We start from the raw sequence: 26020 nt of genomic DNA on the forward strand, positions 1-26020 counted from the left end.
AGTATCAGATTACTTACTTTCTACATAATGTAATTACCACAGCCCCCTTACTTTTTACATAATGTAATTACCACAGCCCCCTTACTTTCTACATAATGTAATTACCACAGCCCCCTTACTTTCTACATAATGTAATTACCACAGCCCCCTTACTTTTTACATAATGTAATTACCACAGCCCCCTTACTTTTTACATAATGTAATTACCACAGCCCCCTTACTTTCTACATAATGTAATTACCACAGCCCCCTTACTTTCTACATAATGTAATTACCACAGCCCCCTTACTTTCTACATAATGTAATTACCACAGCCCCTTACTTTCTACATAATGTAATTACCACAGCCCCCTTACTTTCTACATAATGTAATTACCACAGCCCCTTTCTTTCTACATAATGTAATTACCACAGCCCCCTTACTTTCTACATAATGTAATTACCACAGCCCCCTTACTTTCTACATAATGTAATTACCACAGCCCCCTTACTTTCTACATAATGTAATTACCACAGCCCCCTTACTTTCTACATAATGTAATTACCACAGCCCCCTTACTTTCTACATAATGTAATTACCACAGCCCCCTTACTTTCTACATAATGTAATTACCACAGCCCCCTTACTTTCTACATAATGTAATTACCACAGCCCCCTTACTTTCTACATAATGTAATTACCACAGCCCCCTTACTTTCTACATAATGTAATTACCACAGCCCCCTTACTTTCTACATAATGTAATTACCACAGCCCCCTTACTTTCTACATAATGTAATTACCATAGCCCCCTTACTTTCTACATAATGTAATTACCATAGCCCCCTTACTTTCTACATAATGTAATTACCATAGCCTCCTTACTTTTTACATAATGTAATTACCACAGCCCCCTTACTTTCTACATAATGTAATTACCACAGCCCCCATACTTTTTACATAATGTAATTACCACAGCCCCCTTACTTTTTACATAATGTAATTACCACAGCCCCCTTACTTTCTACATAATGTAATTACCACAGCCCCCTTACTTTTTACATAATGTAATTACCACAGCCCCCTTACTTTCTACATAATGTAATTACCACAGCCCCCTTACTTTCTACATAATGTAATTACCACAGCCCCCTTACTTTCTACATAATGTAATTACCACAGTCCCCTTACTTTTTACATAATGTAATTACCATAGCCCCCTTACTTTCTACATAATGTAATTACCATAGCCCCCTTACTTTCTACATAATGTAATTACCATAGCCCCCTTACTTTCTACATAATGTAATTACCATAGCCCCCTTATTTTCTACATAATGTAATTACCATAGCCCCCTTACTTTCTACATAATGTAATTACCATAGCCCCCTTACTTTCTACATAATGTAATTACCATAGCCCCCTTTATTTCACTCTTTTCTTCTCTATAAATGAGCTCAGCTAAGTAATAAATGTTGCTGTTTTTTCATCTTATTTGCTGTAACTTGGTCAAAGCTCCAGGATCATTACTTACTTTATCTTAACTGTTAAAGACCACAGTAACACCTGAAATGTATTCATGCTGCACACCACCTAATGAAGAAAAATGCATCTACCAACAAGCAAGGAGGTACAACCTATGGTATCTGCCTAACCACACAGGAAAACAATAGTATAAATTTACTTTTAACATAAAAGGATTTGCCTCCAAACAAGCCTTGAGACTGTCTATTAAGTCTGCTCCCTAAGCCCAGGGTAAAGATCTAGCTGAACAGTCACAAGTCTCACTCTGCTTCTCTAGTGTATATATCTAGTTAAAACCATGAACTACCACCATTCTCCCCACCTTTCACACTATCCTGTCTCTCAGTTAAAGTATTTTACTACCCTTTTACCCTCTCCCTTCTTCTTTCACTCTGCTTCTATTCTCACCACTCTCGCCAACCCTATTCTTATAATTATGAGTCCTCATAATTCCAATGTGTTGCTCAATCCTCCTTTCTTTTGTTCAGTTTCATACTTCTCATTTATACTCCACACATACTAAACTTCCTTCCTTTATCAGTTCTCTCCTTAAACTCTAGTAAGCAATAACAAATTTATTCTGTCCTGATAGTATATCATATATCTCCCAGCAGCCAGCTACATCTTAGTTAAAAATGTTATCCTGTTCTATAGCTTTACTCCAATGACACACCATGCTTTCTATTTAACCTGTAAATTATAAAGTAGAACATCAATTTCACTATTGGTACATTTGCCATTCTTTGTACCAATGCCACAAAGTTCCATATGTATTTACAGCGCAATCTACACACTACAATGTTTTTTTCTTTTTTTACTTTAAATATGGTTAGTGGCATACCAAAGAATAAACTACAGTTGTAACTGGGTAAATGCAGTCTATATGAATGTTTTTCAAATGTTACTTAATGTTAGCACAAGTACACATTTTTCTTCACTGCAACAGTGTCCTTTGTATACTCCTACTATATACTCATTTCTGTACCTGTAAAATTGATTGTCATAACTCTTTGTTTAAAACGTTATGTGTCTGGAGTTCTTCTCTCAGAACCTCCATTCTTGGATTTTCCAAACAACCAACCAAAAATAAATAAAACTCACAGTATAACTGCATACATGCTTTTTGCTCACTAAAAGCTCTAAGCTCATCTCTGTTTTGGTTTTCATTTTACTAGAATTTTTTAATGAGTAATAAAATAATAATAAGCAAGAAACTGCAACTAAAATATAAGATAAGAAGAAAACGTACACTAGTGACATTAAAAGAACTAAACCGAACAATTTGTAGACCATTAAATTAATAAGTTCTTAAAGTACAAAAACTAAACAGAACATTAGCATCCAGGTAAAAGTTAGGCTAGGTCCACAACAATTTGATATAAACTTCTGCTGATGCTTTCCAGCCAGTATTTTTTTCTTAAACTTGGGGAATGGCATGCATACATTTAAATACTTTGTTATATAGTAAGAGAATCATATCTAGTAAATCTCTTCCATATTAGTCTACTTTATTGTTATACAGAACTTTAAAAAAACAGATATTGCAATAAACAATAATGACTTTATCTATGTTTGTACATTCCAAACAAAGGTTTACCGTGGATGCGGTCAGGACAAGGTATGTGCCATAATATAGAAATGACAAAGATTCTCATTAATACAAGATCATGGTTTCTTCACTGAAGGATAGTGTTAAAATATATGCAAAATACAGATTTGAAGTACTGCATACTGAACAAGCAGGAAGGAAACCTGGGTAAAAAGAGGCTTTTATGGCAGGAGTTAAACCAAGTACAAAAGAAAATTATAATTTGTGTTTAAAAGGGGATGGAAATCTGATCATTTTACAGAAGTCTAACCGTACTTTTCTTTAGTGAAAAACCCTGATTAGGCCAAAAAGATGTGTGAAAAGTCTGATTTTTATAATGTAATTCAAATATCAATGCTTATGTAGACGCAAATGGTTTAATTTCTCCTTTCAAAGACAAGAGCAACAAACTTTCAAACTGCAAAAGATAAAGTTTTTAAAGATATTCAGTTAATATTAACATAAGCAATATATTTTTTAGGGAAGAGCTCTTTATTCATTTATTCTACTACAAGAAATCAAAATCCAACATTATAGCATCCCATTTTGCCAAAATATGTTTCATACACAGTGAGATGGAGACCTATGATACTACATTCATTCTGAATTTTCTTTCAGTTTTTCTTTACATACTCTTGTTTTATAGGAAAAGTTGATTATAATATTTTAAGTGTGTCAAGACTTTCCCTGCACCCCATCACCAACACAGTCAATATACAAGTTCCACCGTCCATTTTTTTTTGCTGTTCCTGACTCACATTCTCAAATTTGGAATAAGCAGTTCTTGAGTTCTTTCACCTACAGACTCCACAAAACTAATTTTCAAGTTCATTTTTTCTACCAGAACATCATCTACTCATATATTTAACAGACTTCACTGTTAACATTTTTCCACAAATGTATCAATTCTGCCCGTTATCAATTAATTGTCAGTATGTCTAAAAAGAAATTCTAATGTGGTTTAACAGAGCTTGTTTCTTTGTGTGGTTCTTCATCAAGTGATTCAAACCAAAGTCTTACATCTGCATAAGATCTATACTTTCTGGGTTTATTGTGTATGCTTCTGATTAACACATCAAATATCTGGAAGTACCTCTTTGAATCCACTTGTTTCAACTTATAAATCTGTGCCAAAAGTTAAAAAAGTAATATATCTATAATCTGGTACAGGACATCAAAATCTTTTTAACCTTCCTCTTAAACTGAGGAGTCATTTTAAGTGAATAAATCATTTTCCATGCCCTATATCAGTACATTTCAGAACATTACTGTGTGTTGTTTCCTGGCATCTCCATCTTTAGATGCCAATGTGACTACTAAATCTAAGACCACTATCCTTCTTTCATTTTTTTCCATCACACTGCCCCAGGCTGCACTGCTTAGTAATATCTACAAAGGAATTGTTTGTTTGTTTGTGTCTTTCGGCTTTTCCCGGTTAGGGGTTGCCACAGCGGAACTCCGGTCCGCTAATGACTGGTAGTGGATTTTTACGTACCGGGTTACCAGCCCTGACGCACAACCTTCAACGAAGGCACACCCCATTCACGTATGCCTCCACACAGAAGACGCTCTAGCTGAGAATTGAACGGGACAACGTCTTGCTATAAGGTAACAACGCTACCGCAGCACCACCACTGCAGTGATACAGTCCACAAAACTGTTGTATAGTTTTCCAGTAAGATTTATAAAACCTTGCCAAAACACTACAGTTTGTACCCAGGCAGCATACTACTAATGCAACAAATATTTAACAGCTCCCTCTCCTTCACCTCTAGTCAGCTATTAAATATTTTCTTTCCTATAGTTTCAGTCAAACTCCATGCTCTTTTACTGCCACCTGCTTAACACAGCCTAATGTTACAATATCACAAAGAATACATACAGCTTCCTAAGACATTCATTAAAAAACATGTACAATATGATACTTTAGAAAGTATTAAGGGACTGAGTTAGGAAAATGTAATAATATTAAATATTCTCTGCATCTATACTTAACATTATGCATAAACAGTTCATATTTGGCATGTTTCCAAGTATAAAGGAACTATGCCTATTGTACAAAATCTCTACCTACTGTATTTAAAGTGTACCTGAAATTCAATGAAAAGCCTATTTCAGTTTAAAATAAGTCCTGATTATTGTTTTAGATAATACTTTCATCACTTATGTTCCTTATCTCCAATCTTTATTCACCTAATATTCTAATCAAGATGAAATGCGTGTGCAAATGACTCTGTACACACAATGCAGACTATAACAGAGACAAGTGTCATCCTTGACTGTTATCTCCATCTGATGAGAACTATAGCCAAAATGTTTAGTATTATCTAAGTATTAAATCCACTTAAAACAAGGATTTAGGTCATTGTATAAACATTTTTCTATCAAAATATATTAATAATGTGTCAGTTTTATTGGTATTCAAGTGATAAAGTATATTATTACTATTCTCAGTACTAAGTCCTGTGGCTGCCTACCTAAACAAACTGCACTGGTCAGCTCCTATCACTTTTATAATGATTTGATGCAGTCTCTTTGTCATGATAATCATTAATAATTTTAAACAGGTTTGCATGATGGATAATTTGATTTTTTTCCAAGATCACCTCTTGGGCATAACCTGCTGAAGTTTCCAGTTTAAGCTCTGTGTTTCTAAAGTATATTCAAACAATCTGCTATTACTGTACTAACTATGTCAGAAAAAAAGACATGTCTACAGCTACTTGGGTTTGGCTTTACTGGCCTGAACATACATGTACATGTTTGTTTGTGTCCTTTGGCTTTTCCCGGTTAGGGGTCGCCACAGCGGAACTCGCTAATGATTGGCAGTTGATTTTTACATACCGGCTTGCCAGGCCTGACACACAACCTTCAACGAAGGTACGCCCATTCACACATGTCTCCACACAGAAGACGCTCTAGCTGAGAATCGAACCGGACAGCGTCTTCCTGTGAGGCGACAACGCTACCGCAGCACCACCACCGCGGGTTGAACATCAGCTACGTGTATTAGGAATGCCCATGATTTTGTACTTCTTTAGTCTTTATGCATATGAACATACATATACATAAAGACTTAAAAAGTACAAAGTCATGGGCATTCATAATGCACGTAGCTGAAAAACAGATGTGACCTTAAATGGTAATTTGCATATATCTCACAAGCCTCCACAACAACAGATTTAAGGTACTACACAGTGAAGACTCTAGCTTGGCTGGGTCTTTCTTGTAGTTTTTTCTAAAAGAATCAATTTGCCCGCTTTACTTTTTGGAAAACTTCTATTCATCTTATCTATTTGCTTCATATCAAGTGTGACCAATAAAGGCTTTATCAGAATATGGTGCCTGAATGGTCAAAGATCATTTCCTTTTACCTTAACTGCTAAAGGTCTCAGTGTAACCTTTAACCTGATGTTACCTACTAAAGGTCACTAATTACCAGACTATCAGGTAACAACAAATTATATATTAATCACAAAATGTTTACCTTTTGAGGTGTATTGCAAATCACAAGTAAAGATACAAGGAACTAAATGATAATGGTGTGTAGAGTCATCTTTTTTCCTTAGTTAAGAGAGTGTTTCTCCTTTCCTTTAATCTGGATCAGACTCCAACCTACAATGGAAGTGTTATTTCACCAGTTCTCCCTTAGTTTCTTGTCTGCATCTCATTCTGCAGCTTCTCTGGCCAACATTTTAGCCTTTCTTTAATCTTGCGTTATTTCCTCTAGGAATCATTTGCAGCATTTGAGTATCATGTGGTTGACACTACCAAGCCACATCACTGTGACAAGTCATTCAGGGGATAAGTGGCAGTAAAAGCATGAATAGTAGGAAACCTGACACTACAGTTCAAGCAGTGAATGGGGCAAGGACATCTATTAATAACACAGTAGAGGCCTGACAAAACTAATTTACTCACCATTTCTGGAAGAAATGGGAAATTAACTGTAAAATATCATTTTAGTAGCCCTGCAATTAACAAATAATCAAAGGCATTCACTCAAGGACAATGTTCTGACACTATATTCAAAGAATACCTGAAGAAATATTAATAGCGCAGCCTGTAGAAAGAGGATAATGAAAGAAAATGAACAGCAATACAATATTATATTACATAAATATACCTACCCAAACAGCAGAGACCTCCAAGACAGAAACGCACTTGACCACCACAACACAGCACAAACCGCAGGACACACAGCAAACCTCCACAGTGTGCTTCTAAGGCTAAACACCTTGCCCAATACACTAATCATAGGTGATAATAGTGTGGCACACAGATGCCCCACTCATTAGGTTGAATAAGGAGAAGGTAACAGTCAGCTGACTATCAGGTGCCAGAATCTGACACATAACACACGCACATAGGTCACTCCACAACAAGTAAAAGTATGACTCTGTCATTGTCCATGTGGGTGTGAATGACCTGAGACCACCTCCCTGGACTACATGAAAAGAGACATGGTGGAGCTCTCGGATTATGTGGCCCAGGCAGGTATGATACTAGCCCTGAGCAGTATCCTACAGTCACCCAGAATGATACCGCAGTACAAACAAAAAATGATTGACTTCAACAATGGGCTAAGTTTCTGGTGTCATTCTAAGGAGATCCAGTACCTGTCAGCTTGGGATGACATGACTGACAGACCTCGATGCTTTGCCAGAGATGGCCTGCATCTGTCATCCCTGGGTTTCCGGGTACTGGCCAAGGCTCTTGCCACCCCTATAGTGCCTTTTTTATGCGGTGTTCCAAAGACCGAATTACCACCGTAACAGGTATAAATAAATGCAATCTGAGGGTCATGCTGCTCAAAGCTATAAGTCTAAATCTCAGATACACTCGCTCGAAGCACTCCTCAAAATGGAGAACATCGACATTTGTGCTGTAACGGAGACCTGGTTTAAAGCAGCAGAAAGCACCCCTGCGCTACCAGGCTACAACTCATTCCACACCTTTTGGCCTCGAAACATGAATCGAAGCTCCAAAGGTGGTGGTGTCTCCATATTCATAAAGGATATGCACACCTCCAGACTAGCAGCCCAGCATAACGCATCTGAGATACTTCAGGTACAAAGAAGTCCACATACTTCAGGTACAATTAACTTTGGGTAAGATGGCGATCCAGGTCATAGTCTGCTACAGGTACTCAACCATGTCCCTAGACTCTCACGCCACATTCCTAAGGACCCTGGAATCTATCATGGTCCAACCCAATACTCTCTTACTAAGAGACTTCAACTACCCCTCCATCAACTGGGAAAACTACTCAAACACCAATACACTGGCCCAGCGCTTCCTGGAATTCATCAATTCCAATGCCCTGCACCAGCTCATTCTGACCCCCACTAGAGAAAGCAACATTCTTGACCTGGTTATTACTGACATGGGCGACCATTGCTCTACACCAATAGTCAAGCCCTCTCAAGTCCGATCCGACCATAAACTAATCACCATGGAAATCCACATCTCATCCACACACCCCCCCCCCCGCAAAGGTAACCACCTTCAAAAATGTTTCAAAAGCTGACTTTGGACTCCTAAAAACAGAGGTGGCTAACTTCACGGCACCCATGCCAACGGAAAATAGCTGCATGACTGCCGAATCATACACCAATGCACTGTACTAACATGTACACAAATGCATGGAACTAGCCATACCCAAACGAACCAAGACACTCTGCTCCAAAAAAAGGAAGCCAATCTGGTGGTCCCCTACCATTATTAAACTCTACAACAGAAGGAAGAAACTGTTGCAGAAAAAGGCAAAGTCCCAAGACTGGGAAAACTCCCTTATTAGCCTCAACAAAAAGTTGAGATCCCTCATTAAATCCTCTAAAGCCAATTATGAAGGCAGATTTGGAGCAGACACTAAAAAAAATCACAAAGTCTTCTATAGCTATATCAAGAACCTCCACGGTAATACCCAGGTTTGCTCCGAAATACTGCATAAAGGAATCTCCTATACTGAGCCAACAGATATTGCCAGCATACTGGCCGACAGATTCGGTGCCAACTTTACCCCTCTCCACCCCCAAAGGACCAATCACAACAAAGGAAGAATGCCAGGCACCCAGCATTACTGCAGCACAGGTTAAAGCTGCATTGCCCAAGGCCAAGAATACAGCTTCTAAGGGACCCGATAATATCCCTGCCTGTGTTCTACATGAACTACAAAGCAAACTGGCACCACATCTGTGTGCCCTGTTCAGTCACAGCCTCACCTCAGGCTTTGTCCCTACTGAATGGTGTACTGCTACAGCCATCCCTCTCCATAAAGGGGGAACAACTACAGACCCTGGGAATTATCACCCCATTAGCCTGACAAGTCTAATATGCAAAGCTATGGAGCGCATCATCGTGGACCTGATTAACAAAGATATAGGAAATTTCTGAACTCTACACCCCACGCAATTTGGCTTTATGAAAGGGAGATTATGCCTGCTCAACCTGGTTGACTTCTTTAAGTCAGTCACCAGGGCTGTGGATTAAGGTAAGGCAGTGCATACAGCCTACCTTGATCTGGCCAAGGCCTTTGATACTACTCCTTACTCAGGAATTATTGATAAACTCACCAATCTAGGCATCAACCCCTATATCACTAGGTGGGTTGCAAATTGGCTGACAGACAGAACCCACAGTGTGAAAGTAGCAGACTCCAAGTCAGACTGCTGATCAGTCATGAGTAGAGTCCCACAGGGATCGGTCCTGGTTCCTCTCCTGTTCAGCATCTACTTCTCAGAAGTACAGGCCAACACAAAGGGACTCTGGCTGATCAAGTTCACAGACAACTGTTGACTCCCCAAGTGATGCAGACATCCTACAGAAAGGCCTCACTGAGACCAATGACTGGTGTCAAAACCATGACCTTAAGCTTAATGCCAAAAAATGTGTCATCATCCCCTTTGGTAAAAACTCAGTTCCCACTAAATTACCACATCAATGGGAGCCCACTGAACATTGAAGGTGTTATACGAGATCTGAGGACTCAGGTTGACAGCAACCTCTCCTTCGACCACCACATTGCCACTGTGGTCAGAAAGTCCTTGGGTTTTGCATCCAGAAAGAAAAAAAGTTCATCGTCTCTCTCTCTCTACTCTTCCCTCATTAGACCAATCATCAAGTATAATAAGAAGTTATGTACCTACCATAACGTTCCATGTTAGTTGTTTTCTTCTCGCCTTCTTTCTTGCTGGATGGGTTCGGAGCCGATCCTCGGCTCCGACTCGGCCAATACTAAAGCTCCAGAGCTAATTCCACCGGCTTGAGGCTCCCCTATATCCCACAATGCTAGGCGGTAACTACTCAGATCTCGTTTGATAGCTATACCAAGCAACCCTAGTCTCCATAGAATGGAGTAGGGAAACCCACCTCAAAACAACCTGAGTAAAAGGTATCGCAGACCTAAGAAAGGAGAAAAAGAGGTGGAAGAATGTGTGGGAATGACGACTTCCAGAGGAAGAACACAAACTGAATTCCTGTCGTTCTGTCCAGGCTTGGGGGAAGGAGGGACGAAAGAAGGCGAGAAGAAGACAACTAACATGGAACGTTATGGTAGGTACATAACTTCTTAATGTTAAGTTGTCCATCTCGCCTTCATTCTTGCTGGATGGGACCGCGTCCCTAGCACCTTCTCCCGGGTGGCCTATCGGAACAGACTCTTGAGAACAGTGGAATCAAAATTGGCACGGCTTCTGGAAACCATGTCCAATTTGTAATGTGAAATGAATGTATGAGGAGAAGCCCAGGTGGCTGCTGCACAAATGGAATCTATTGGCAGCCTATCCTGAAAAGCTACGGATGTAGCTAATGCCCTAGTTGAATGAGCTCTAGGTCTTGAGGGTAGTTTTTGATGTCTTATCTCATAGATGAAGGTAATTGTAGAGGTGAGCCATCTAGAGAGGGATACTTTAGTAACAGGAAGGCCCAATTTTCCTTCCGCATATCTAAGTAATATCTAAGTTGGCGATGAACATCCAAAAAATGTAGCTTTTGTTCCGACCTGTTTGAATAGTTAGGGAAAAAGACGGGGAGATCAATAATTTGGTTTAGGTTTACTTGAGAGGAAACTTTGGGCAAAAAAGATGGATTAGTACGGAGGGATACCCTATCTTTGTGAAACACTAAGTAAGGAGGACGACTGCACAGAGCATGGAGTTCAGATACCCTTCTCGCTGAAGTTATAGCTACTAGAAAAAGTGTCTTCCAAGAAAGCAACTTCAGAGAACATGAAGCTGCCGGTTCGAAGGGGGGAAGGATTAAGGATGCCAGAACCAAGTTCAAATTCCATTGAGGCGGGGATCTTTGATTGGAGGTTTGAGAAGAAATACGCCCCTTAAAAAGGCTTTACAGAGTTTGTGAGCCATGATGCTAGACTCCGAGACACCAACATGAAAATTAGATATGGCAGCCAGTTGAACTCTAATGGTAGATGCAGATGATCCTAAATGAAAGAGTTCTGCTAGAAAATCTAGAATAAACTGGATAGGTGCTGTAAAGGGATCTATGTTTTTTGACGTTGCCCAAAAGGAGAAGCGTTTCCATTTGCTACTATAAATCTTCCGGGTAGAAGATTTATGAGAGGCTATCAAGATATCTCGGACCGAGCGAGATATTGAGGGAAGCCTGGCTAAGGTTGGAATCGGAGAAACCACACTGTGAGGTTTAGAGAAAGCAGAGATTGGTGCAGCTGACCCGATTGGTGGGTTATCAGATCTGGCACTGGGTCCAGATGCCAAGGCTGCTCCAAAAGGTAATGATGAAGAAACGGAAACCATATCTGTCGAGGCCAGTAAGGGGCAATGAGGATCATTGTCACTCTCAAGGCGATGGCTTTCTGAATTAGTTGAGATATCAGTGGAAAGGGGGGAAAGGCATACAGAAGTCCCCGGGGCCAATCGTGAACTAGAGCGTCTCTGGTGGGATGGCCTGGTAACGGGAAGAGAGTGAAGAAGTCGTGACACTTGCTGTTTTGGGGAGTAGCAAAAAGATCGCAGCAAGGCTGGCCCCATCTTAGGAATACTTCTTCTAGAACTGATTTCTTTAGAGACCACTCGTGGGGCATGAGAATTGCCCTGCTCAATTTGTCTGCAATAACGTTGGATTTGCCGGGAATGTGCATTGCTATCAGAAAACGCTGAGAAGAGATCGCCCATTGCCAAAGTCTGAGTGCCTCTCGACATAAAGGGTATGATCTGGTTCCGCCTTGTTTGTTGATGTACCACACTACAGACATGTTGTCCGTTTGAATTGCAATAGTCCCAGTGGGAAGAGAGTCGTGAAGGGCTTGCAACGCTAAAAGCACTGCTCTCATCTCTAAGACATTTATGTGCAAGTGGCACTCGAAAGGCTGCCATGTGCCTTGGACTGTCCTGCCCTGATAATGCCCCCCCACCCGATCAGGGAGGCGTCTGTTGTCAACGTGGCGACTGGGGGGGGAAGAGTGAAGGGTCTTCCTCGGAGAAGTTGAGGTGATGTGATCCACCAAGACAGTTGATTCTTGCATGATTGAGTTATCAAAATGGTATGGGACATTGGGAGCTGTTGAAAGGACCATTGAGTAAACAGCATCCATTGGAGGATCCTCATGTGAAAGCGAGCCAAGGGGAGAAGGGGAATAGCTGCTGCCATGAGTCCTAACACCTTCAAAACTAATCTGGCTTTGACTTTGTTGCATTGTAAGAGAAGGGAAACTTGTTTTTGAATATCTGACACTCTCTGCTCTGTGAGTCTGGCTGAAAGATTGAGTGTGTTTAAGGTGGCGCCTATAAAGGTAATAGATTGACAAGGCAGATTTTTCGAAGTTTATCGAAATGCCTAGAGCTTGGCAAGATTGGATGGTGAAGTCCCTGGATAGAAGAAGCTGATGTCTGGTGGTGGCGGTAAGGAGACAGTCGTCTAAATATGGAAACACCTGGAATCCTTGACGTCTCAAGTGAGCCGCGACCACTGCCATGCATTTGGTAAACTCACGGGGGGCTGTAGTGAGACCAAAGGGCAGGGCCCTGAACTGGTAGTGACTGGCTCCCAGCCTGAAGCGGAGATATCTCCTGGAGCGTCTGTTCATCTTGATGTGGTAGTACGCGTCCTGAAGATCTATCGAGCACATCCAATTGTCCTGACCCAAGAAGGGTAGAATGGACTGAAGCGTGACCATCCGGAAATTTGTTTTCCTGATATACTTGTTTAAGTAGCTGAGATCCAGTATGGGTCTCCAGTCCCCTGTTTTTTTGGTACCAAAAAGAATTTGGAGTAGATTCCGGATCCTTGCTTGTCTGCTGGGACTGATTGGATAACTCTTTTTGATAGCAGCTTTGAAATTTCTAATGCTGCTTGTTCCCTTAGACCGGGTGGAACGTCTGGAAGGGATCTTTTGGGTTGGGTTGGGATGTGAATAAAGGGAATTTTGTAACCCTCGGATATGATCGACTGTACCCATTTGTCTTGAGTAAGGGAAAGCCAGGCTTTTGGGTACAGGGATAATCTTCCCCCGACTGCCTCCGAAGGTGGACAGCCGGGCAGCCCCTCAGGGATGCTGAAAGGGTTTATCAGAGAACATTTCTATGCTACCCTGGTTTTGCGGACCTCCTCTGCCTCTAGGGCGGCGTCTATTATTATTCCCCCCTCTGCCTCTAGAGGGGAATCGACCTTATGCGTCAGATGAGACTCCCTGGGATTGTTTATGAACCACATCTTTCCTCCCCTCTGACCTTTGGGATAGGGTCTAGAAGGGGTAGAAAAACGGACTCCTACGGCAGAGAGAGTCTTACCTTCTACCTCGCACCTGGTCAATGTATCCTTCACCTGTGGACCAAACAAGGATGATCCATCAAAGGGAGAATTGGTGAAGGACGCCTTGAAAGGGTCCGCAAAGTTGCATAGCCGCATCCAGGCGTGATGTTGTAAGGCAACACCTGTGCCTGCGGCTCTACTCGCCCCATCTGCAGCATATGAGACCAGCCGCATGGAGGAGTTAACGATGGAATTCAGGGTTGCCAACTGGGAGTTCACTGTGCCTTTGAACCCCTCAGCTGTAGGATCCTTTATCAGTTCACCCATATCCTTGAGTAAATCTCTCTGGAGACGAGTGAAGTGGAATAAGTAATTCAGCGAACGCATTGAAAAGGTCGCTGATGAAAACATCCGCTTGCCGTACCTGTCCATGGTCCTAGATTCCTTATTAGGAGGATGGACAGGAACCGAAGGATCGGCTAACTCCTTCTTAGTGGCCGCAGCCACCACCATGGCATCAACAGGGACACCTTTGGATAAAAAATCTTTATCTCTAGGGGCAGTAATAAATTTAGATGGTCTCCTTGGGGTGGGTTCCACTGAATCAGGAGCCGTCCAAGCCTTCCTTGCCACCACTTCCATAAGGAGGTCAAAGGGAGGGGACACCCAGGAGGTAGAAGGGCCAGAGCCAAACGCCTCAAGATACACTGACTCATCCTCCGAAGGGTTAAGGGCTGGCCAGTTCCCCCTCTGTTTGAGGATCTCAAGGATGTCAGCAAAGGAGACATCTTCAGAGGGGGATCGAGGGGAACCTTCAGATTCCTCTAAGTCAGTGTCAGAGGTGATAGACTCAGGGGAGTCAATGTGCTTCCTCTTGCACTGCCTCTTCCTAGGGGGATCTCCTACCGGGTCAGGAGAGGCCTTGGAAGAGGAGGAAATTCCCAATGGGGAAACTTGAGGAGTTGGCTCTCTGCGGTCTAAGGCAAGGGGGTGAGTAGAAATCACCACAGGCACTGTAGATGGGGGGGCTGAAGGAGCCGACTGTGGGGCAGAACCTGGTTCTAGCACGCTCCGCATGACCTCGAAGGCACCCCTGTCAGGCAAGGCCAGAGGCCCCCGCTCCGAAGAGACAAGGACCTCCCCTGGCACCGACAGGGACGGCTCCGAAGCCGATGTCGGAGCCGAACTCACCAGTGCCAAAGCCCCGAGAGGGAGAGTGGGGTCAGACAAGGGTCCGATGCCACTCGCCCCCTCGGAGCCGACGAGGGAAGCTCGGCGCCGAGATCCCTCCAAGGAGGAGATCGGAGCAGACGACGGAGCCGAAAGGGAAGGTATCGGATCCGACGCACAGACGGTCATGGCTCCGACAAGCCCTGGCTCCGAACTCAAAGGAGTCGGAGGAGGAATGTATTGGGGAATGGAAATAGCCACTGACTGCTGAGTCGGGCTATGCAGCATTTGGGCCAGTGCCTCGGACTTGAGAAGTCTACTCACTACCCTTTGCAAATCGTGGTCAGATAACCTGGAAGACCATGAGGAATGAGTTTTATGGCTCCGTTCAGAAAGAAGAGGGGATCCTGGCGCTGAATGCAAGGAGCCGATAGAGGGGGATCTAGATCTCTTCCTAGACTGTGGTTCCGATAAGAGTATCGGAGCCAACGGAGTTTTATCAGCCTCGGCTCCAGCCGGAGCCGAGGTAACAGTATGAGGCTTGGAAACATCGGCTCCGGCCGGAGCCGATGTCGAAACCGACTTAACCTTTCCAGCAGTCGACTCAGAAATCGGAGCCAACTGTTTGGAAGTTTTAGAAGGCTTCCCCGACACAGACTGAGTCGGGGGGCCTTCAGGCTTTAACAAGCCCCGCAAGATTAATTTATTCTTGCGTTCCTGCAGGACTCTAGGGCTAAAACCATGACAAACAGCACAAGAGTCCTGCAGGTGCAAAGGTCCCAGGCAATAGACACAAGAAGTGTGACCGTCTGTCAGAGACATTTTCTGACAGCACGAGTCACACTTCTTGAAGCCTGAGACCTTAGCGTCTTTTGACATAGCGAAAAGGAGTGCCTGACAACACACAAACACACTACAGACACACCCTCTACCAAAGAAATTATCAAATTATTAAGGCTAACACAAAGCCACAAACACACATACAAGCCCTTAACAAAAAAACTACTAATCTAGTCACACTAAAGGACTGGGGTAAGGGAAGGGGCCGAAGGCCTACAAGTTAAGGGAAGAAAAGGAAGGGAATACAGACCCAAAAACAGGGGTCGATTTATCTAAATATTAATTAAACTAAAAAGGTTATGGTAAGAAACAAAAGGGGGTTAAGAAATACCTATTATGGTAAAAACTCTGACTAACCTGCCTGAGCCGGTAGAAAAGCACCTCGTCAGCTATAGCGGCAAATGAGATCTGAGTAGTTAGCGCCTAGCATTGTGGGATATAGGGGAGCCTCAAGCCGGTGGAATTAGCTCTCGAGCTTTAGTATTGGCCGAGTCGGAGCCGAGGATCGGCTCTGAACCCATCCAGCAAGAATGAAGGCGAGATGGACAACTTAACATTGTCCCCTTTGGCATGTATCTCACTAGACACCTGCAACAGCTGGAGAGGCCACAGAAGTACCTCACAAAGTGGATCCTATGCATTAGACACATGTCCTACAAGGACAGACTCAAAAGACTCTCGCTATTCTCTGTCTCATATCGCCTACTTCAGAGGCGATCTGTTTGACATACAAAGCCATGTCTGACCCAGTACTGTTAGAAATGCTACATCTAAAGAAATCCTAATCCCTCCACACCACATGCTCTAGAGACCTCAACCTCATTACCACAATCAACAGGACATGCTGGAGGGACAGGTTCCTCACCCAGAGACTGCCAATGCTCTGGAACAGACTTCCCATACATGTCAAGCAGAGCACCTTGCTGACCCTCTTCAACAGAAATCTTGATGAGTGGATGGGTAATAGAAAGTTCACTCCAGGAATCACTCCAGTGGCTCTACTTGATAGAGGCACTGGGAACGAATGTCGGGCGGCATGATGCCAGGACACTTCTACGGGCTAGGCTTGTAAAGGCTCCAGAGCCATTAGCATAGTACACACCTATGAACCTACATCTGTGTGTGTGTGTGTGTGTGTGTGTATATGTGTGTGTGTGTGTGTGTGTGTGTGTGTGTGTGTGTGTGTGTGTGTGTGTGTGTGTGTGTGTGTGTGTGTGTGTGTGTGTGTGTGTGTATGTGTGTGTGTACAACAATACAATATTATATTACATAAATATATCTATGTATGTATATATTTAGCATGTGGACGGAAAAAAAGAAGCTCTGGCAAAAGAACAAAATCACACCAGTGTAGTAACCCTCCACAATGTCAAGTCAGAAAATAATAATAATGACTTAAAGCAGTTCTGGAGCACTAATACTGCACTGAAGCTTAATAAATGATAAGAAACATATTTTTTTTGACAACTGTTGTTATCATTATGTTTGTCGTATGTTACTTACTTTAAACTTTTTAGCTATAGGGTGTATACATAATGTAAGCTACCCAGAGCCCAGGTCACTCTTGAAAAAAATATATACCAGCCCTGTCACCTATTAAAGTATTTCAATACATAAATAAATCATAACAGACAGCAATTCCATCATAATGTCTAAAACCTTAACTCTTGAATTCTGGCTTGTAATGGCATCTTTGGGGCAGAGTCTACATGTCCTCACTGCCTCCACATGAGTTTTTGATGGATGCTCAAGTTTCCTCATACATTCCAAAGACAAGGTACAGCTAAACTACAGATCCCTTCCCCCAACTGTCCACAGGAGTATGTGGTGTGAGAGTGACTACATGCCTGCATCCTACAACAAAGTAGCATCCCACCCAGGATTACTTTCTCTGCCTTATACCTAATAAATGCCAATATAGGCACTAGCTCCTCTGCAACTCTGAACTGTACAAAGTGGGTATTGGAGAACAAATGAATGAATGAATAAAATGCAAGAGACATGATATAAATGTACATACAAGTGCCAGGTAACAAGGATAAGTACAGCTACACATGATGCAGCACTGTACATAAATGAATGATACTTCACTACAATGACTAAAAATAATACTTACATTCCAGTATTCCTTCCCTCCATAGTGATCGTGCAAAATATTTTCTGCTCTGTCCAACATCACTGATCTGAAAATAAAAAAAGAATAGCTACTATGAAAAAAACAATGCATTATGATACAGAAACGTGTAGGGTCTTATCTCCTTCCACCCTACAGTCACAAAAACATATATACTCTCTCTGTACAGCAAATCTTAAAAAATTGCCCTCACAACTCTTTGAGGGGCATCTTACACAGCTTCTATAAATGGCAACTGTTTTTCAATATTCATGAGACAGACATTATTTTATACTACACAAATGTACAGTACACCACAGACATACAGATATTTAAAAAAAAACACACAAAAGAATGTTTCCACAAAAGGAGAAAGAAAAAACAATGATTAAAATTAGTTTGTAAAGTTCAGGGAAACAATGGCCAACTTCCTCAAACCTCTTTCACTCACTGATATATTATTCAGTTTCTCTATTTTATGCACAAAATCTTTATTTATTTGCACACTTACCTTCTGATCACATTTTGCTGAACAGATGAGTATCTAATCCAATAACTTTTCTAAAAGCAATGCCCAGAAAAAAGTTTTGCATTCAATACACAGGATAATACAGAGAATGTATGTCAATGATAACACAGAAAATGCGACAAAACATAGTAATGATAAAAGTGGATGACAAAGAACTGAAGGAATTTATATAGGAAAGGAAGAGAACAAAAATAAAGTGGGACAAGCTGATTCTTCCAATTGAACAAGGGATTTCGAGTACCTGACTTGAAGGGCCACCTTAAAGCTAAGCAAGTGAGACTTTCATGTATATACTACAAACAAAGGGATATACATTAAGGGGGGATGATGACTGCAACAAGGTAAAATATGTGGGATGCAGACAGGCTAAGGCTTTGCAGACAAACCCTCGGGGAGAATAGAAATTATTATATACAGTATCTGATTTATAAAATGGCAGACACCACTATTAAGACTATATCAATGAAGAAATGGAGAAAGATGATTTTGCCAGTATGGTTCAGAAAACAGGCTTGACATGAAGGAAGTAATTGAAGGAAACTAACAAAGAAACCACATTACTATGAACAAAAATATGGAAGAGAAAAAGTGATAAAGTGGAAAAAGAAGCAGTAGTTGTTTGATGTGTATCTCGGAGATTAACTTCTGCACCAGGGACTCTTAATGGAATACGGGCAAAGAGAGAGACAGAAAGAGGAGTACTGAATAAAATACCATCTCCGGTAGGGATTTTGGTGGAACCAGAACAGAAGCTGGCAATTAGTAAGGCTTATAAAATATTACAAGATAATTATAAGAATCATCATCTTCTTTCGGCTGTTCCCATTAGGGGTCGCCAAAACTAATCACCTGTTTCCATTTCTTCCTGTCCTCTGCATCCTGCTCTGTCAGACCAACCACCTGCATGTCCTCTCTCACCACATCCATAAACCTTATCTTAGGCCTTCCTCTTTTCCTGTTACCTGGTAGCTTCATCCTTAGCATCTTTTTCCCAATATACTCAGCATCCCTCCTCAGCACATATCCAAACCAATGTAATCTTGCCTCTCTGGCTTTGTCTCCAAACCTACCAACCTGGGCTGAACCTCTAATATACTTATTCCTAATCCTGTCCACCCTCGTACCCCAGTGCAAATCTTAACATACTTAACTCTGCCACATCCAGCTCAAACTCCTGCCTTTTTGTCAATGCCACTGTCTCCAACCCTCCAACCCATATAACATAGCTGGTCTCACTACCCTCTTGTAGACCTTCCCTTTCACTCTCACAGGTACTCGTCTGTCACATATCAGTCCTGACACTCTTCTCCACCCACTCCATCCTGCCTGTACTCTCTTCTTCACCTCTCTTCCACACTCACCGTTACTCTGAACTATTGACCCCAAGTATTTAAACTCATCCACCTTCGCCACCTCTACTCCTTGCATCCTCACCATTTTTCTATCCTCCCTCTCATTCACACACATATATTCTGTCTTAGTCCTGCTGACCTTCATTCCTCTTCTCTCTAGAGCATATCTCCATCTCTCCAGGGTCTCCTCCACCTGTTCCATACTCTCACTACAGATCACAATGTCATCTGCAAACATCATAGTCCATGGGGACTCCTGTCTGATCTCGTCTGTCAACCTGTCCACCACCATTGCAAATAAGAAAGGGCTCAGAGCTGATCCTTGATGTAACCCCACCTCCACCTTAAACGCATCCATCACTCCCACCGCAGACCTCACCGCTGTCACATAATTATAAGAATCAATCAGTGATTATTCCAAAAGGCTGGCAGGGAAGATTAGAATGACAGATTACAAAAAACAATGCAAGGAAATCTGTAAGACCTCTATATATGCTATAAAGTCCAGAAGATTCTGGAAATTTGCATGGAAATTTTAACATGGGTATTTTATACTGCAAGTAGAATTTTTTCCTCACACAGAGCAGATGTTGAAGATGTGAAGGAAATAACAGAAGAAACTGGGAACACATTTTTTGGAATGTGGAGAGTTAATTGACTTTAAGGATTCCATGCAGAATGTCCTACTGGTTTAAGATATTATACTTAACCAAAAAGATAATGCTATTAAGTTGATATCTTGGTTGAGAATGAGAAGTTATGTACCTACCATAATGTTCCATGTTAGTTATCTTCTCTCGCCTTCTTTCTTGCTGGATGGGTTCGGATCCGAACCTCGGCTCCGACTCGGCCACTTACTAAAGCTCGAGAGCTTATTTTACCGGCTCGAGGCAACCCTATATCCCATGATGCTAGGCGATAACTCCCCAGATCTCGTTTGGAAGCTGAAAAACCTAGCATAGGCCAATAAAACAAAATCCTCCAACTGGAAGGAGGAGGAAGAGGGATAAAAACCTCCAAAGATAATTATTTACACTATATATATCCTAGGATACCTAGATAGTGAACAAAGGAATAAAAGGACCCTTCAAGGAAGGGAAGATCTTCTCGGTCTGTCCAGGCTAGGGGGATGGTAGGTGGGATGCAAGAAAGAAGGTGAGAGAAGACAACTAACATGGAACGTTATGGTAGGTACATAACTTCTCAATGTTAAGTTGTCAATCTCGCCTTCATTCTTGCTGGATGGGACCGCATCCCTAGCACCTTCATCCTGGGTGGCTCATTGGAACAGACTCTTAAGAATGGTGGAACCAAATGTTGCTCTGTCCCTGGAGGCCATGTCCAATTTGTAATGCGAAACAAAGGTATGAGGAGAGGCCCATGTGGTTGCTGCACAGATAGTGTCTATTGGTAGTCTAGCTTGAAAAGCTGTAGATGTAGCTAGTGCTCTAGTCGAATGGGCTTTTGGCTTAGAAGTTAATTCCCTGCCTCTGAGTTGATAAATAGATGTAATCACAGAAGACAGCCACCTAGATAGGGTTACCTTGGAAACAGGAAGGCCTTTCTTATTTTCTGTGTACGATAAAAACAGTTGATCAGACTTCCTTATTTGTTTGGTTCTATCCAAATAGTATCGGAGCTGGCGGTGAACATCTAGATAATGTAGCTTTTGCTCCGCTCTAAGGTATAGTTTGGGAAAAAAACTGGGAGATCAATTGATTGATTTAAATTTGTCTGCGAAGCCACCTTGGGTAAGAAGGATGGATTAGTCCTTAGAGAAACTCTGTCTTTATGGAAGATTAAGTAGGGAGGACGAATGCAGAGGGTGTGAAGCTCTGATACTCTCCTAGCAGAAGTAATGGCGACTAGGAAAAGTGTCTTCCAGGAAAGAAATTTCAATGAACAGGAGACCGCAGGTTCAAAGGGGGGGAGAATTAAGGATGTTAAGACTAAATTAAGATCCCACTGAGGTGGAGGGTCTTTGATCGGAGGCTTAAGTAAATATACACCTTTAAGGAAGGCTTTGCAAAGCTTATTGGACATGATGTTGTGGTCTAATAAGCCTGTATGAAAATTCGATATGGCTGCCAACTGAACCTTTATTGTAAAGGCAGAAGACCCTGAATGAAAAATTTTGGCTAGGAAGCCTAAGACCGAATGAATTGGGGCATTAAAGGGATCTATATTCCTTGCCTTTGCCCAGAAGGAGAAACGTTTCCATTTACTAGTGTAAATCCTTCTGGTGGAAGATTTAAGGGAAGCTACTATGATATCCCGGACGGGATTAGAAATCATAGGAAGCCTGGCTAAGGACAGAAGTGGAGCAACCAAGCAGTGAGGTTGAGAGAATGTAGGGATTGGTGCAGCTGCCCCGACTGATGGGTCAACAGATCTGGAGCTGGGTCCAGATGCCAAGGCTGTACCAAAAGATAATGATGTAGGAACGGAAACCATATCTGTCGAGGCCAATAAGGGGCAATGAGAATCAACTTGGCTCTCAAGGCGGTTGCTTTCTGAATTACTTGTGAAATTAGAGGAAAGGGTGGAAAGGCATAGAGAAGTCCCCGAGGCCAATCTTGGACTAGAGCATCTCTGAGGGGATGGCCTGGAAGGGGGAAGAGGGTGAAGAAGTCGGGGCATTTGCTGTTTTGGGATGTAGCAAAAAGATTGCAGCAAGGAAGGCCCCACTTCTGAAAAATCTCTTCCACTACCGATTGTTTGAGAGACCACTCGTGTGGCATGAGTATGTCTCTGCTCAACCTGTCCGCTATGAAGTTGGACTTCCCGGGGATATGCGTTGCTATCAGAAACCACTGAGAGGAGATCGCCCATTGCCAAAGTCTGAGTGCCTCTCGACACAGGGGATAGGACCTGGTTCCGCCCTGCTTGTTGATATACCACACTACGGACATATTGTCCGTTTGGATTGCAATAGTTCCTAGGGGAAGAGAGTCGTGGAGGGCTTACAACGTTAAAAGCACTGCTCTCATCTCTAGGACATTTATGTGCAGGTGGCGCTCGAAAGGTTGCCAAGTGCCATGGACCATCCTGCCCTGAAAATGCCCCCCCCCCACCCGATCAGGGAGGCGTCCGTTGTCACCATGGTGACCGGGGGAGGAGGAACAAAGGGTCTGCCCTGATGGACTAGAGGGGACAATATCCACCAGGACAGATGACTTTTGCAAGTTTGAGTTATCATGATCTTGTGGTGCATGGGGAGTTGCTGAAAAGACCATTGGGCGAACAGCATCCACTGTAGAAGACGCATGTGAAAACATGCAATGGGAAGAAGTGTTATGGCGGCCACCATAAGACCCAATACTTTCAGGACATACCTGGCCTGAATTTTGTCGCTCTGAAGAAGAACATGGACATGGTTTTGAATATCTAAGACTCTTTGGTCTGTTAACTTTGCTGAAAGTTGTACGGTGTTCAAGTTGGCGCCTATAAAGGTAATAGGCTGACAAGGCGACAAGGCAGACTTTTCGAAATTTATAGAGATTCCTAGCCCTCTGCAAATGTGAATGGTGTAAGCTCTGGCTTGGAGAAGTTGATGCCTGGTGGTGGCAGTGAGGAGCCAGTCATCTAGATATGGAAACACCTGGAATCCTTGCCGTCTCAGGCGAGACCGTAACTGCTGCCATACATTTGGTGAACACTCTGGGGGCTGTAGTGAGACCAAAGGGCAGGGCTCTGAATTGGTAGTGACTGGCCCCCAGCCGAAAACGGAGAAACCTTCTGGAGCGCCTGTGAATTTTGATGTGATAGTATGCATCCTGAAGGACCATGGAGCACATCCAATTGTCCTTGCCCAGAAAGGGCAGAATGGACTGTAGCGTGACCATCCGGAATCTTGTTCTCTTTACAAACTTGTTCAGTTTGCTGAGATCTAATATTGGTCTCCAGTCCCCTGTCTTTTTCGGTACCAAAAAGAACCTTGAGTAGATTCCGGATCCTAGTTGGTCTGCTGGGACTGGCTGGATGGCTCTTTTTGCTAGCAGTTTTGATATTTCTGATACTGCTAGTTCCCTTAGACCGGGTGGAACATCTGGAAGGGTTCCCTTTTGTTGAATTGGGGTTTGGATAAAGGGAGTTTTGTAACCCTCGGATATGATCGACTGTATCCATTTGTCTTGAGTAAGGGAAAGCCAGGCTATTGGGTACAGCGACAATCTTCCCCCGACTGCCTCCAGAGGTGGACAATCAGGCAACATCTCAGGGATGCTGGAAGGGTTTGTCAGAGAGGCTCCCTGCTACCCTGGTTTTGCGGACCCCCTCTGCCCCTAGGGCGGCATCTGTTGTTGTTACCCCCTCTGCCTCTGGGGGTAAACTGACCTCTTGCGTCAGACGTGACTCCTTGAGATTTGCAGAACCACATTTTCCCACCCTTCTGACCCTTAGGGTATGGTCTTGAAGGGGTGGAGAAACGGACTCCTATGGCAGAAAGAGTCTTGCCATCTTGCTCGCATCTGGTAAAGGTGTCTTTCACTTGAGGTCCGAACAAAGCCGAACCATCAAAAGGGGAATTTGTGAAGGACGCCTTGAAAGGGTCCGCGAAATTACACAGCCGCATCCAGGCATGACGCCTTAAGGCCACTCCTGTGCCTGCGGCCCTACTCGCTCCGTCAGCTGTATATGAAATCAGACGCATGGAGGAGTTAACAATCAAGTTCAGGGTTCCAAGCTGTGAGTTTATTTTATCCTGGGACCCAGCAGCTGATGGATCCTGTAAGACTTCTCCCAACTCTTTGAGAATATCTCTCTGAAGGCGGGTGAAGTGACACAGGTAATTCAGCGACCGCATGGTAAAGGTCACTGAAGAAAACATCCACTTACCGTACCTATCCATGGTCCTAGAATCCTTATTAGGAGGATGGATAGGTACTGAAGGATCAACTAGTTCCTTCTTGGTGGCTGCAGCCACCACCATGGCATCCGCCGGTACACCTTCTGTTAGGAATTGCTTGTCAACTGGTGCTGTAATAAATTTAGATGGCCTCTGAGGGGTGGGTTCCACCGAATCTGGGGCCGACCACGCCTTCAGAGCCACTACTTCCATAAGGGGGTCGAAAGGCGGAGACACCCAGGAGGTGGAGGGTCGAGAACCGAACGCCTCCAGGTACACAGACTCGTCCTCAGAAGGATTAAGGGAAGACCAGTTCCCCCTCTGCTTCAGGATTTCTAGGATGTCTGAGAAAGAGACATCCTCAGAGGGGGACTTTGGGGATCCCTCCGACTCATCCAAGTCAGTGTCAGATGTAATAGATTCAGGGGAGTCCACATGTTTCCTCTTACATGTCCTCTTACGCGGAGGCTCTGCTGACAGGTCAGGAGAAGCCTCGGAAGAGGAAGAAATTCCCAGTGGGGAAACCTGAGGCGTTGGATCTCTGGGTCCGGGAGCAAGAGAGTGAGAAGAGACATCAGCAGGCACTGTAGTGGGAGGAGCTGATGGAGCTGACCGTTGACTAAGCCCTGGGGCTAGTATGCTCCTCATCATCTCGAAGGCTCCCCTATCAGAAAGGCCAGAGGGCCCCCGCTCTGAAGAGGTAGGAACCCCAGGCTGCACCGACAGGGAAGGCTCTGAGGCTGATGTTGGGGCCGAGCTCACCAGCGCCGATGCTCCGAGAGGGAGAACGGGGTCGGACAATGGTCCGATGCCACTCGCCCCCTCGGAGCCGACGAGAGAGATCAGGCACCCGGATCCCTCCAATGAAGGTATCAAAGAGGAGATCGGAGCAGATGACGAAGGAGCCGAAGGGGGAGGTATCGGCTCTGATGCCACAACGGTCACGGCTCCGAGGAGCTCCGAACTCTGAGGGAGAGTCGAAGGAGGAAAAATAGGTGGAGTCATAATAGCTACCGTCTGATGAAACGGGCTAGAGATCATCTGGGCCAATGCCTGAGACTTTAACAGCCTACTTACCACTCTCTCAAGGTCGTGATCTGAAAATCTGGACGACCGAGAAGATCGGCTCCAATGGCTCCGCTCCGAGAGCAGGGGAGACCTCGGAGCCGAATGGATGGACACCAATGAAGGGGATCTTGACCTCTTCTTAGATGGAGCCAACGGAGCCGAAGACATGTTGGCTCTAGCCGGAGCCAACAGCGAAAGCATGGGCTCAGAGGTATCGGCACCGAGTGGTGCCGAGACCGGAACTTGTGACTCAAAGGGATTGGCTCCAGCCGGAGCCG

The 26020-nt window shown here is 43.4% G+C and overlaps 1 protein-coding gene across 2 annotated transcripts in view; it reads right to left on the bottom strand.

Moving 5' to 3' along the window:
• The window catches only part of POFUT2 (protein O-fucosyltransferase 2), a 323653-nt gene that overhangs the window by 186311 nt on the left and 111322 nt on the right, over positions 1 to 26020 (bottom strand). For both annotated transcript variants that reach the window (XM_044075990.1, XM_044075987.1), the window contains exon 5: positions 17951 to 18017. In XM_044075990.1, the coding sequence (XP_043931925.1) occupies positions 17951 to 18017 (67 nt within the window). The remainder of the gene's footprint in view (positions 1 to 17950; positions 18018 to 26020) is intronic.

This window comes from Protopterus annectens, chromosome 6.part1 (assembly GCF_019279795.1).
Source record: "Protopterus annectens isolate FY-2018-M chromosome 6.part1, PAN1.0, whole genome shotgun sequence".
Taxonomy (NCBI): domain Eukaryota; kingdom Metazoa; phylum Chordata; order Ceratodontiformes; family Protopteridae; genus Protopterus; species Protopterus annectens.